The 14833-nt window shown below is 35.6% G+C and overlaps 1 protein-coding gene across 5 annotated transcripts in view; it reads left to right on the top strand.

The window, feature by feature from the left end:
- The first annotated feature begins 1086 nt into the window (after positions 1-1086).
- The window catches only part of LOC144967607 (uncharacterized), a 26586-nt gene continuing 12839 nt past the window's right edge, over positions 1087-14833 (top strand). Inside the window, exons 1-3 of one of the 5 annotated variants that reach the window (XM_078905109.1) lie at positions 1193-1268; positions 1886-1935; positions 8498-10831. In XM_078905109.1, coding sequence (XP_078761235.1) covers positions 9603-10831 — 1229 coding nt within the window. In that variant the 5' untranslated portion in view covers positions 1193-1268; positions 1886-1935; positions 8498-9602. Of the gene's footprint in view, positions 1269-1885; positions 1936-6131; positions 6699-8497; positions 10832-14833 lie in introns of those variants that run through there. The other 4 variants (XM_078905107.1, XM_078905108.1, XM_078905105.1 and 1 more) reach the window with 4 other exon arrangements.

Below are 14833 nucleotides of genomic sequence, written 5' to 3'. Positions count from 1 at the left end.
TGGCAAAAAACTCTCAAACGCCGAAGTCCCAGGCTTGAGAGTTTTTGTTTTTTGTTGCCAAGATGAGAGTCGTTATAATGGATCGATATTATTTGAAGGACGAGTTTTCTGGCCATAATTTTAAATACGTGTTGTTTTCAGAGTAAGGTAAGAATGACCAACCAGCCCCAAACCATAGCAACTTTTATATCATGCCAAGCAGCCGATTCAGTCATCCCTGAAGTTTTTTTTAGCATTTATCCCAACGGTTTGACACAGTAATGTGAGGAATTAATATCGTCACACTTGACACTTGTGCGGCTATGTGGTCTAGTGGTAAGACACTCGCTTCCGGCTCGGAAGGTTCTGGGTTCGAGCATCATTTGGCGCATAGTTAAGTCCTTGGAAAATGCTCTTTATTCATATTCTCTAACCGTACTCAGGTGTAAAATGAGTACATGTCGGTAAACAGCGTCGTATCTGTCGGGAAAATTGTTTTACCGCCAAACAGGCGTCATGTCTCTTTCTACATGTTCTGTGTTGCTGTTGGTCAGGGACCCTTTGTAAAGCGCTTTAAGCACGTTTATTGGGTATTGCGCTATATAAAAGCTCGTTTGTTTTGTTTGTTTTTTTGTTTTTTTTTTTTGGTTTCTTTTTGACAACACCATGCTTGTGTGGTTATGTGGTCATGTGGTTTGAATCTCGCCTTCGGATCGGTAGGTCCAGGGTTCGCCACCCGCTCTGAGCGACGAATAGTTTTGGAAAAGGCTCTTTACTCATGTTCTCTCACCGTACTCAGGTGTAAAATGGTCGTCAACAGCGTTGTCTCTGTCCACAAAAAAATTGTAATATCGCCTAATGTGCGTCATGTCTCGTCCTACATGGTGTTGCTGTTGGCTAGGGACCACTTGTAAAGCGTTTTGAGCACGTTTAGTGGACAATGCACTATATAAATGCTCTGATTTATATTTCGACAATACATTGTGTTAAAATTTTGAATAATGTTCATGATCTATGGGGCTGATTGTTTCGGGTAGCTGGCATGTATCGATGTTGACCATGGCCCAAATGCAAACAGGATTCACAGAAAGTATTGTTGTTTGGACTGCATACGGCATACTGGCGGCTGCTGGAATAACATGGAGTGCTGTTTTCCCTCGCGTATGCTACCGTCCAATGCACGACGTTCCGATAAAGGATTAAGGTGTTTGGAGTTGGGTTATTGTCTCCCTTGGTACAGGAGAAGTGACAGCGGAATCGGACTTATAACGTATTATTGACATCATATTGTATGCATTAGTGTGTTAGTGTGTGTTAGAGTGTCTGTGTGTGTATATACAATTTGTGGTGATATAACTTGTGATTCCTCGTTTCAAAACGGTTTTCTATCGAGGTCAATGTGTACTTCTTTACAGGTCCGATAACCCAAATTGTTATGGGCCCATTGTATGTAATTGATGCGTTTCGTTTATGCAAAAATCTCATAACACCTGCCAGCCGGATATAGCGTACCAAAACATAAAACTATGTGTAACCTTGAACGTTTATACTGTGTACTCTGGAAAACACACATTAAAAAATTTGGCCACATAATTCGTCCTTCTAATAAATATCGATCGATTTAAATGACTCTCATCTTGGCAAAAACTCTCAAACCCAGGACTTCTTAGATATGTGTTTTTCCAGAGTACGGAAGTATAGATAGAACGAAGATGACGTCACTCTGGTCTTTGTTATTGTTTTTTACCATGCACGTTAATGAGTAATTCTCACTAAACCGTATTAACCAGACTATAAAAGTTCATGGTTACACAGAGGTTTGTGTGTTGGTCCGTTATAGTTCCGGATGGCAATGTTGTGAGCTTCTTAGCCAAGCGCATACTATCTATAGTCTGATTGAATTTAGGGAGGACTTATCATAAAAAAAGGCTGGCTAAAAAAACCAATAACAAAGAGGTGAGTGACGTTGATGTCGTTCTATCCGGGTTTTCTTTTATATCCGTGGTTGGTAAGGAGAGAGTTCATATTTTGATAAAATATAAGGAACAATGCTAAGATTATTCTTACATGTTACTTTTTTTTTTTGCCTAGACCAAAAATAAATAATTAAACCAACAAATAAATAAATAAATAAATAATTAAACAAATAAATAAATAAATAGATAAAGCGCTTAAAACGTCATTAAAAGTTTACCTGGATGGATTTTAACAACAGGATAAAAAAAATAAAAAGGGATTTTCATCCCGATGAATGCCAGGTTTTGATAATTGCATACAGAACTAAGCCAATATAATCAAATGCCGCATTCACGACAAACCTTTAAAGAATCTAAACTCGCAAAATAGTTATATATATATATATATATATATATATATATATATATATATATATATATATATATATATATATAATATATATATATAAGTAATTGATTGGAAACGTCAAGGGACAGAGAAGGGAAACTCTGTCTAAAGATTTCTCAAACTCAACACATCAAGCTGCCCAAACCCAGAGAGAAATTATATAAAACCCTGACTAATATCCACTAAACGTGCTCAAAGCGCTTTACAAGGGGTCCCTGGCCAACAGCAACATTTAACATTTAGGACGGGACATGACGCCTATTAGGCGATATTACATTTTTTTTCGGACAGAAACAACGCTGTTAGAGGTCAGGTACTCATTTTACACCTGAGTACGGTGAGAGAATGTGAGTAAAGAGTCTTCTCTAAGGACTCAACTATGTGCGAGGGTCGAACCCAGGAACTTCCATCCGAAAGCGAGGTGTCATACCATAAGACCACATGGCCGGACCATTGGTTATCCTTGTAAACAATAACAAAATTGAACGCTAATAATTAATCAAAGTGAAGTGTTACAGATGGGAATCATATTTAAAAGCCAAAGTCATTTTCACCAAGACAGCAGGGACACCGATGCGACTTTGGCTTCTGAGTCTGTAAGTCCCATCGGTGTCACTGCTGTCTTAGTGAAAACGATTAGTCTGAATTTTACTCATAGATTAAAAATATGAAAATTGGCATTTGAATAAAATTTATTATCGTCGTCAATAAATTAAAAGAAAAATATTTCAGCTATTGGGTGCGCATGAAAAAAGGTTTTAATTGGTTCATGCACCTAAGGAATTCAATACAAAACAAAAATATTTGAATCGTTTCCAATTAGATCTAGGCTACCCCACTCCCACCCAGTCTACAAATATTTGCTGTGGACAGACACCGTAGATATTAAATACACGATGTACATCTAGCATTATTTTCTCGATTGAAAGCTTCCTTTTGATGTCATAAAACATCGTGCACGTTAGAGCGCGGCCAATCTAAGAAATGAAAGAAGCAATTTATCAAATTGACACAATTTTAACACCACAACTATCTTGACTTAAAGAAGAAATTTACGATCTTCAGTTTTGCACGTAAAGAGACGCTCGTTGAATATCTCATTGTTGTATAAATCTAGTGGATAAGACAAAATATGGCAAATCAATTATCTTGATATTTTATGGGTGAAAGGCGAAAGGGCATTGAGTGGGCCGGGGGGGGGGGGGGGGGGGGGGGGTTGCAATTGTACTAGTCAATCTTTATTCTAAAAAAAAAACCCAAATAATATTGAACTTGGGTAATTTTCTGGTATACAAGTGCCAAAGTAATAAATAGACTTTGTATTTGAAAAATAAAATTGGCAAAACAATCACAGGGACAAATCAGGGAGCAGAAACTGAAGTAAGATAACCATCTGAAAGGTATGTAGGGGCCAGACCCAAGCCAAGGATAAAAATAAATACAAGAAAAAAATCGATCGATCGATATTTTTTGTATTTTTATTTCTTGCTTAATTTCTGACACTGTTCCTAAAACACTTTTTTCAGATCTTTGTCTTACGGTTCACTTCCCACTACCACAGGGGGCATTTCTCACTTATTTAGAATTTAAAAGAATTCATTTTCAGGAGCAGCGTGGCTCACCGGTACGGTCTTTTCTTCGTCCCGAGTTCGATATCGATCACCACCCCCCCCCCCTTGCGCTGTGCGGCCTTGAGCAAATCACCACGCCCTAGCTCAATTTGCGTCGCTGCACTGCGGCTGACGCCTGGGTTATTCCAGTCTTCCTTTGGAATATACCCTGGAGACAAATTTCCCTATGGGATGAATAAAGGGAATTTTATTTATTTTGTTTATTTATTTTCACCTTTCACGTTATTCGCCAATCACTTTTCTGAGGCAGGTACATTTCTGAAAAAAAAAAAAAAAACAACGACACATTCTTCAAATTTTGACAAGAAAACTCTTCCTTTAAATATTTCTGGTCAAAATCTGAAAAATGTGGGGGGGGGGGGTAGTTCAGATTACGTCAGTTTTATACATACTTATATTTCTTTGGGGGTTCCCATAGCTCAGTTGGTAGAGAACTTGCTTCACACCCAAAGGGACCGAGATCGATCCCCGGGTGCAGTCGAGATGGGGTTTTTTTCTGACCCCCTCCCCTCTCACCCCTCCCTGTCTACCCATCAGTGAATGGATAGCTGGGTCTGTTAGATCTGTCGGAAAGTACGTTGCGTAGACTAGCGTCCTATCCAAAGGATAGCAAGCAATTGCTATTGTCCGTTTCACGCTATCGTAACCGGGATAAATCGACTCCATGGGTCTATTGGCTCTGAAGGATTACTTTAACTTTTTTTTTTTAACAACGCCATTTTGAACGCCAATTTGAGAAAATTTTAATGTAAAAACCATTAAATTAATGTGAATTGAATTAATAAAGCGATTCCTAAACTGATAGGAAAGTTTCCTGAAAACCGCAACTGTCATAGACTGGATAGCGACGTATACAGATATGCAGGTCTGACATCCGAACCCAATAATGGACTTAGTTTAACATTGTTGTAACGAACAATATTTTGCGTCATTTTTTTTTTTTTACATTTCCATTACAAGAATGAGCCCATAAGGAATTGGGTTATCAGACCTGCATATAAGTGCGCGTCGACTGGAATGCTTAACAGAACAAAATGCTTGAAAATTCCCTATCATTTGATATCTTATCTGTTTCACAGCGTTTATACAGTGACAAGTTAGATATATTATTTTATAATCCTACACTTTTTTTTTTGGGCAAAAAGTAGTCCTCGGACCCATTACAAGCAAACCTGTCTAGAACTACGACAAATTCGTAGAAACACGAATTTTGGCTCCATCTACAGAGCTGCATAGGTGTCTTTGACTCAATAAATTTGTTGAAAAGGAAAGTTTAGCTCCTTAGAGCCTGTATTCAGGACTTTGGAGCTTTTCTGGATCATTCTGAGAGCAATCTGTTTATTTGTAAAGCTATTTAAAGTGAATTTTTCTTTTTTTTTCCCCTTGGAAACGACGAAATTTTAGACATTTCAAGTAGGCATCTCTGCATTAGACTCATGGACTGGGAATTTATCCCGGTTTCTATAGTGTGAAACGACAATAGCAATTGTTTGATACCCTTCGGATAGGACGCTAGTCTATCGCAAAGTACTTTCCGCCAGATCTAACACAAACCCATCTTCCCAATCACTGCTGGGTGGATACGGGGGTGGTGGTGGAAGAGGTGGGGGGAATTTTGATTGCACCCAGGATCGATCTCTGTCCTTTTGCGTGTGAAGCGAATGTTCCAGCCATTGAGCGATTGGGATCCCCAACTCCCTTTATAATATCATATGGACAGGATTGAAAGAATGTTTACAAATCATGGCAAAAACAATAAATATACGTGACCCATTTCATGCTTATTTTATTGTAATAAAAAAAAATAGAAACCAGAATGGATTTTCCGGAAGGCTTATGTTTTTATGAAATAGATGTTGCTTAGATATTTTTTCTGTACTCATGCTTACTATATATCTTGTGTCGTGCTTTTTAATATTAAAAAAATAAATTATTATGTAAAACGGTGCAGAGCACGATTAACGTGGATGTTTAGGCGCTATATAAATTCATCATTTATTATTATTATTATTATTATTATTATTATTATTATTATTATTATTATTATTATTATTATTATTATTATTATTATTATTATTATTAACTGTTTATTAATAATAGCACACACTTGATACGGTTAAATGTATGATAAAAGACCGCATTGTGCTCTATGCTGTCATACATTGTGCTTTGTGCTTCCAATTGACACAGCACAATAAATTACAACAATATCTTGATCCCCGTCTCGGTTGATCGGGTCCGTGGCGTGGCGGGGTCTTGATGGGTTCTTGTGTCTGTGTCAATTGGTTTTACTGCCATACTCCGGAAAAAAAAACCACAAAAAAACACCTATTTAAAAATTTGGCCATTAAATTCTTCCTTCAAATATCGATCGATTTAAATGGCCCTCATATTGGTAAAAACTTTCAAACCTGGGAATTCAAAGAAGACTTCGCGGAAGTCCCAGGTTTGAGAGTTTTAACCAAGATGAGAGTCATTTAAATCGATCGATATTTGAAGAATAAGTTTTCTGGCCAAATTTTTAAATACGTGTTTTTTGGGTTTGTTTTTTTTTTGGTTGTTGTTCAGAGTACGGTAGTCAATTGGTTTGAATGGTTCTGATGAGTGAATTATATCACATCGATTGTTGCCTGTAACGAGTGACGTTCACAAAGGATTACATGAAGGGCTGACTCTCGAGTTGGTATGGATTCATTTTACATTTGTGTATTTCTGTGAAATTCCGTAAGGATTTGTTTGTTTGTTTTGTTTTGTTTTGTTTTGTTTTGTTTTGTTTATTATGATCGGTTTTATGGCGTTTGCCACACATTTAGGTCATATCAGTAAAACGGAAGAAAGTTGGAAAGTCAAAAAAAAAATAATTCTAGTATTACAATTAAAGCATCCAAGAAAAAGTAAGACAAAGTAGAATTGTGTCGATTCCAAGAGCTCACCATCAGAGTACTTAGTCTGAGACCACCTAAAAGTCTCATCCAGACACCAGCACAGGATACCAATACGATGAAAACACCAAATGTTTATAACAAAAAATGTAACTATCAGAACATAGAGGTGATTTACAAGGGGAAAAATATCACCTCCCAAAACCGACACTACATATTTGACTGTTTCCCTCACAGCCGAGGACTCCGGCAAGGGCCAGGACAATACAAAGTAATAATCTAATTCCAAGACAAAGACAGAAAGCAACTCAGAAAAACAGATATAGGGGGATAGAGGACACATTAATCCAGTTAGGATTTGTTTCAATACTTGTAAATGGTTAGGTTATTATTATTATTATTATTATTATTATTATTATTTTTTTATTATTATTATTATTATTATTATTATTATTATTATTATTATTATTATTATTATTATTATTATTATTATTATTATTATTTTTATTATCATCATCATCTTCATCATCATCATCATCATCATATCATCATCATCATCATCATCATCATCATCATCATCATCATCGTTATCATCATCATAATCATCATCATCATCATCATCATTATTATTATTGTTATTATTATTATTGTTATTATTATTATTATCGTTATTATTATTATTATTATTATTATTATTATTATTATTATTATTATTATTATTATTATCATTATTATCATATTATCATTATTATTATTACTGTTATTATACTGTTATTATATTATTATTATATTATTATTATTATTATTATTTATTATTATGTTATTATTATTATTATTATTATTATTATTATTATTATTATTATTATTATTATTATTATTATATTATTATTATTATTATTATTATTATTATTATTATTTGTTATTATTATTATTATTATTATTATTATTATTATTATTATTATTATTATTATTATTATTATTATTATTATTATATTATTATCATCATTATTATTATTATTATTATTATTATTATATTATTGTTGCTGTTGTTATTATTATTATTGTTATTATTTTTATTATTATTATAATTATTATAATTATTATTATATTATTGTTGTTATTATTGTTATTATTATTATTATTATTATTATTATTTTATTATTATTTATTACTATTATTATCATTATCATCATCATCATTACTATTAATATTACTATCATTATTATTACTATTATTATTATTGTTGTTATTATTATTATTAATTATTATTATTATTATTATTATTATTATTATTATTATATTGTTGTTGTTATTATTATTATCATTGTTATTATTATTATATTATTATTATTATTATTATTATTATTATTATTATTATTATTATTATATTATTATTATTATTATCATTATATTATTATTATCATTATCATTATAATTATTATTATTATATTATTATTATTATTATTATTATTATTATTATTACTATTATTATTATTATTATTATTATTATTATTATTATCATTATTATTATTGCTTGTTCAATACTTTTTACAGTCAACAGCTTCCAGCATCTAAGCATCACAATTATTTGTCAATGCGTCATATCTATTTGTCTTTTTTTTTTTTTTCTTTATCTTTCAGACATCGTTTCTATGTCCATATCGATGACGGGGGAATTGTAATATAAACCATCTGGCTCTGTGTTGGTCGTTCACGATGAATGGGACGGGACGGGACCCGTGTGAGCTGCAAGCGCCGTGAAACTTTGCAAAAACAATAAGAACATCAGTGACAACAAACAAACAAAACTGTTATCCCAGTGTTGATGATAACACCATGAACGTCTAACAACGAATTGTCAAGTATTACAAAGTGTTTAGATACTGACACTTATTTCAGTGTATTGATTCAATTTTGAAGGCGTTGGCTACACAGTGAAATGATGACCGTGATATTTGGACGTGAAATGTGTTATCGTCTGTCCTAATCAGACTTGTCTTGTGTGTGAATTCTAAGGCGTGGAAACACTTCAATGATAACGTGTAATTGTTTATATTTACAATTATGACAGATAACGTAGAGATAAGTGAATTCCTGTGTCAGCGTTGGATGATAGATTGATGCTTTGCATTTGGTTAAAAGACTCACATCATCCGCCAGCCGGATATAACGTACCTACACGTAAAACTATGAGTAACCTGAAACGTTTATACTCTGATGGATATAGTTATGTGAGGACTAACCACCAAAATGGTTGTCTAAAAACAATAACAAAGAGCTGAGGGACGTCAATTTCGCTTCTTCTATAGAATGAAAACGATTGGATTTTGATTGAGGCAAGGGTGAAATGACGGATAGATTACAAGTGGATGGCTATGCCGATGTATTTTATACCAGTACAGATGAGAACCTTTTCAAAATGCCATTGTGGATAAATGGATAGAATTATATTTCTATTAACTTCTTTATAGTTTTACAAACTTGAATCATTCTATTGATTTGATCTAAATGAAGACATGACGTAACGACTAAGGTGTATACAAAAGGCAATCGATTGCCGTTCTTAAGGTCTAACATTAAGGTTTTCCTAAAAGGATATTTCGTAATTTTTGACTAAAAGTGTAACGGAAAATGTTCATTTCGACACAGTCAGATCGATAACTATTATTTCGATCTGATTGAAACTATCAAAAATCTTTCAAAATGTCATAAAATTATTGTTAAATATAGATAAAATTAGATAAAAATGGCGGTTGATACAATATTGAATACGGCCACGGCTCTCCAAACAACAACTCAGTCAACAATAAAACAAGCAGACAAGAACCAAAACAATGTAAAAAACAACAGGCTTTCCAATATGATTCGCTCTATAGAAACAACTGGACGTGCAGATAGCATTGATGTTGTCGATAGCAAAATAACCGGAAGTGTTCCCTCCGAGTCGTTAAGCTTGAAAAATGATCAAAAACGCAATGACGTAAGAGACGTAAATAAAGTAGAAAATAGCACAAAATCCGACAAAATCAAGGAGACGACTATAAAAAATAACACAATAAGAAACAACAAAATTCAAAGTCGTTTTGGGATGGTCTCGAAATTAAAGGAGAATACAAAAAGTGTGAAGGTAACCAAAGATAATGAAACGGATAAAACAAAAGAAAATGGTCCAGTCGTAAAGAGTAGTAAGCGACCGTCTGGAAAACGGAATACACAAGAGGATGATGGGTCGTCAGACGAGTCTTCTACGGAATACGTCACGTTTGACGCATACCTCGACAAAATATCAAACGGGACGTCTCTAGAACGGAAAGATTGCTTCAATAGATTGGATAATAATTCATCGCCTGTGCCTTGTAAACCATCGTCGTCGTCATCATCTATATCATCAATATCCACCATCAACATCAACGATGATACATCTACTTCTTTTTTACATCAAAACTCCACATTTGACGCAAAATCCTTTCGTACATCCTTATTAGAAGCTTCAGAGCTACCCCGACATGATATTCTCTCGCAGACTCTTTCCAAGGAAAAGGAACTCGAACACGGGCATATATGTGCCTGGACTCCGACTATAAGTTCGTCTTCGCCAGTAGATTTAAAAACAAACGCATCTCGATTGACTTCGAAACGGTTACAATTTCAAAACCAACAACAACAAAATGTGTCAATGAACCCTTTTAGAATACAGCGGTCCTTGACGATGACCCAGTCCTCCTCCCAGAAAGATGACAACGTCAACAATAGTTTGGGCGTGCCATCCGTTTACGACAGGCTCGCCAGTTTAGGGCGGTTCCGAGAGTTTTGCTTCCAGCACAAACCTGACGATTTAGGATGGTACATCAAGGAATACAACGCTACCCAGACCGTGGGGAGAGTTGGGATCAAAAAGAAGAAGAAGCAACTCAGGTTCGGCGTGGACGTCCCCGATCCTTACGCCACAATGGGGAAACGAGTCGTCAATGGCAGGTGAGATGAATTGATAAACCAGATAACTGACGTACACTGGAAAAAACTCGTGTTTTAAAATTTGGCCAGAAACTCGTCCTTCAAAGATCGATAGATTTTAAATAACCTTCATCTTGGCAAAAGCTCTCAAACCTGAGACTTATTGATTCATGAAATTGTGTTTCATAGCCAAAAAAAAAACAACAACAAAAAACAAATAAAAAACTAACAAACAAAAAATTAACCCCGAATAAGATGTTTTATCACTAGAAAGATATTGGTCTAGGTGGACATAATAATATTAGTAAATGCGGTACACGTCAAAATAGGCCAGTGGTTTGAAACGGGGGGGGGGGGGGGGGGGGGGGGGGGGCAGGGTTGGTTTGTTTTTTAATGACCTCCGGTACCAGGGTACGCCTGTCGTCTGGACATTGACTAAGGGCTAACCCACACCGAAGACTGACTCCGACGACCCGGCACCGCCGTCCTCTGCAGTCTTCCGAATAAAGACGCCAGAAAACTCGCCCTTCAAATATCGATCGATTTAAATGACCCTCATCCTGGCAAAAACTCTCAAACCTGGGACATCGAAAAGTCCTCCTTATATTTCCGGATGGAAATGTTGTTAGTTTCTTAGCCTAGCGCATATCATCTTTAATATCATATTACACACTAGCGGACATTGGGTGTCAAATACTTGTCTGTTGTCAGGCTGGATTTTGTTCTATTTCCAAATTGTTATTCACGTTTGTTCAGTACTTAAAACATTTTTTTTGAAACCTTATCTATTAAAGATTAATTTTCATGTTTTTAGTAATCAATCTCATTAAATATTTATAAATAGTATGAGCTTGGCTGAGAAGATCACAACATTGCCATCCGGAAGTATAACGGACCAACACACAAAACTCTGTTTAACCATGAACTTTTATAGTCTGGATTAGACAATTAAGTGAGACTTACTCATAAACGTGGATGACAAGAAACAAAAACAAAGACCCGAGTGACGTCAACTTCATTCTATCTATAAAACACGTTCTTCTCCTCCAGTTTGGTTTGTCCGGTGTGTCAATGAGGGGGAGATTATCATGTTTTCCTAATAGTAAACCTTAGTACCAATAATTGCTTGCAATCTTTTGGTTAGGATAATAATGTGTCGCCGACTTTGACGGTGACATGACACTGGTATGTCCACTGTAAAATGTCGAGTTGACTAGCCCCCCCCCCCCCCTCTCTCTCTCTCTCTCCCTCTCTCTCTCTCTCTCTCGCTCTCTTTCTCTCTCTCTCTCTCCCCTCCACCTCCATCTCCTACTCTCTCACACACACACACACACACACATACACACACATACACACACACACATTGTTTCACCCATTCCACCCTCTCAACCACCCCTCATACCCCACCATTGTCACTGGCCAATCACCTGTAAAGGGAGTGCACCCAACGATTCAAAGCTTGTCCGTTAAAAATGAATTCCTCCTGTCAAAGCCATTTGGCTTGGCTACCAAAGCGTGAATGAACTCTCAAAACAAGCACTTACTTAATCTCTAGAACCCCTCGATCCACAAAGCCAATTTACACTTGTACTTAAGACAGTAGCAACAAGGACAAATTAGGATTCAACGAATTAACGATTAATGGAAATGTCGACAGCCTCGATGACCAAAAACAAACGTTGTGACGATAATATAGAACATTAGCGTGAAATGGTATCGTGAGTTATTTTCGAATACCATTGAATCGATGAAGTCGGAGTTAATCCCGGTTTCTATAGCGTGAAACAGTCGATAGCAATTGATTGCTTTCCTTTGGATAGGACGCTAGTCTATCGTAAAGTACTTTCCGCCAGTTTTGACAGAACTAGCTATCCAAAAATCCCTGCTGGGTAGACAGGAGTATGAGGCCAGAAAAGAATCGATCTTGGTCCCATTGTATGAAGCGAGTACTCTCTCAACTGAGCAATCGGGACGTCGTCAACGTTAAATATCAATCATAAAATGGAATAGCAGCTGCCATTTCATTGACAAAGACAGATGGTGTAGACGAGTATCATTCATCGTGTTTTGTTGTCTGTCTGTGATGGCTATTCCATTTTATAATGGCCACATGTTTTTACGAGTTTCAAACAGACAGAAGACACAGCTTTAGCACCGCAACTATCTTGACTTAAAGAGGAATAAGACAGAGAATGAGTGACGTCACACCTACCTCTGTTCCGGTTCAAAACTCATTGGAAGTGTGTATGTAACCAGTCTTTCGGAGGACTAACCATGCCAAAATTACATACTGAATCATAAAGTGGCATACGATTTTAGAAGCAGGACAGATGTATAGGCAGGTCCGATGGATTACAGGACGTAAAAGAGCGAGGCTAGAAAATAAGATGTGATAAGGTGTCACTTTTGAAATATAACGATCGATTTCACAAGGTATGTATCCAATCCTCCGGAAGACTGGTTTTACACTTCCATTTCCAATCAGATTTTATCTATTTAAAAAAATATATATTTTGCTTACATCACACTTTTATTCCCTATTTTGTACATGCAAAAAGACGCTTGTTGAAATCTTGCGGTATAAATCTATTTCCCAATTTGCTCTAAGTCCTCTTATAACAATTCTTTAAGTCAATATATGACACGTTGCCGTAAGGTATTATTGTGTTCGGGTAATCTTGAGTTAATACTTTAAATGAACTTATAGAAAATGTGTGATTCAATTCTATGATTGAAATTCACGAATTGGAAAGGCAAGTGTAGAACTACTACTACAAAACAATACATGGGCGTGGTGTGTGGGTGTGTGTGTGTGTGTGTGTGTGTGTGTGTGTGTGTGTGTTGGGGGGGGGGGGGTGAGAAAACATGGGAGCCTTTAGCTTGAATTTGCTCTGGACTGATACAAGGCACGACTTGTGTAAAGAACTAAAGAACGTAATGTTTGATTTGCAACTCCGTACAATTTTATTCAATTTAATTTAGGCTTCCATTATAATCGATTATTCTGCGATTGAAAATGTAACCCCATAAATTGGTGGTGGTGGTTGGGGGCGGGCGGGGGGGGGGGGGGTGTTTTGTTGTTGTTGTTTTGTTGTTTTTTATTTGGGGGGGGGGGGGGGTTGTTTGTTTTTCGTTGTTTTTGTTTTTTGTTTGTATTTGTATTTTTTTTTTTGTCTTTGTCTTTTTTGGTGGGGGGGGGGGGTGTAAGTTTGTTTGCTTCGTTTTTGTTTTTTTTAGGGGGGGGGGGGGGTTGGGTTGACTTTTTTTCCCCCTTTTTCTTTGTTGTTGTTTGTTTGTTTTTTTGTTTTTTTACTTGATAACATTACATCATAATATATATATCAAGGATGACTCTACTCTAGTAGAGTTGTCATATATATATATATATATATATATATATATATATATATTGAATCGTGTTTGATACAAATATGGTACGAAAAGTGCTCGACATGTAGTAATGGAGCGAATTATTATTTAAAATATTTACCACAATGTTTGGGGCAGTCTACATCGATGTTTCAGGCTTAATTTGCCATCTTCAGGACTGAGTTGTTTTGTTGACTGTTGTTGTTTCTTGAAGTGGTTCCGGTTTGAAGTTAATTAAGAGGAATTTGCGCCGATGGGGACACTTTCCGTAGATCTCATTTTTCATGTTGAGTGTGGCTTCATGAGGTTGTTTGATTATGGTATATTTTTCTTCCAGGCATTTCAAAACAATGTAGCTTATGCCTGGAAGAAAAATATACCATAATCAAACAACCTCATGAAGCCACACTCAACATGAAAAATGAGATCTACGGAAAGTGTCCCATCGGCGCAAATTCCTCTTAATTAACTTCAAACCGGAACCACTTCAAGAAACAACAACAGTCAACAAAACAACTCAGTCCTGAAGATGGCAAATTAAGCCTGAAACATCGATGTAGACTGCCCCAAACATTGTGGTATATATATATATATATATATATATATATATATTATATATATATATATATATATATTTACTGGTTTGTTTACATT

Source organism: Berghia stephanieae, chromosome 3, assembly GCF_034508935.2.
Source record: "Berghia stephanieae isolate SIO BIC M18660-M18661 chromosome 3, UCSD_Bste_1.3, whole genome shotgun sequence".
NCBI classification, from domain to species: Eukaryota; Metazoa; Mollusca; class Gastropoda; order Nudibranchia; family Aeolidiidae; genus Berghia; species Berghia stephanieae.
Note: the sequence above shows the minus strand (reverse complement) of the source record. Positions and strands in the feature narration are given on the sequence as shown.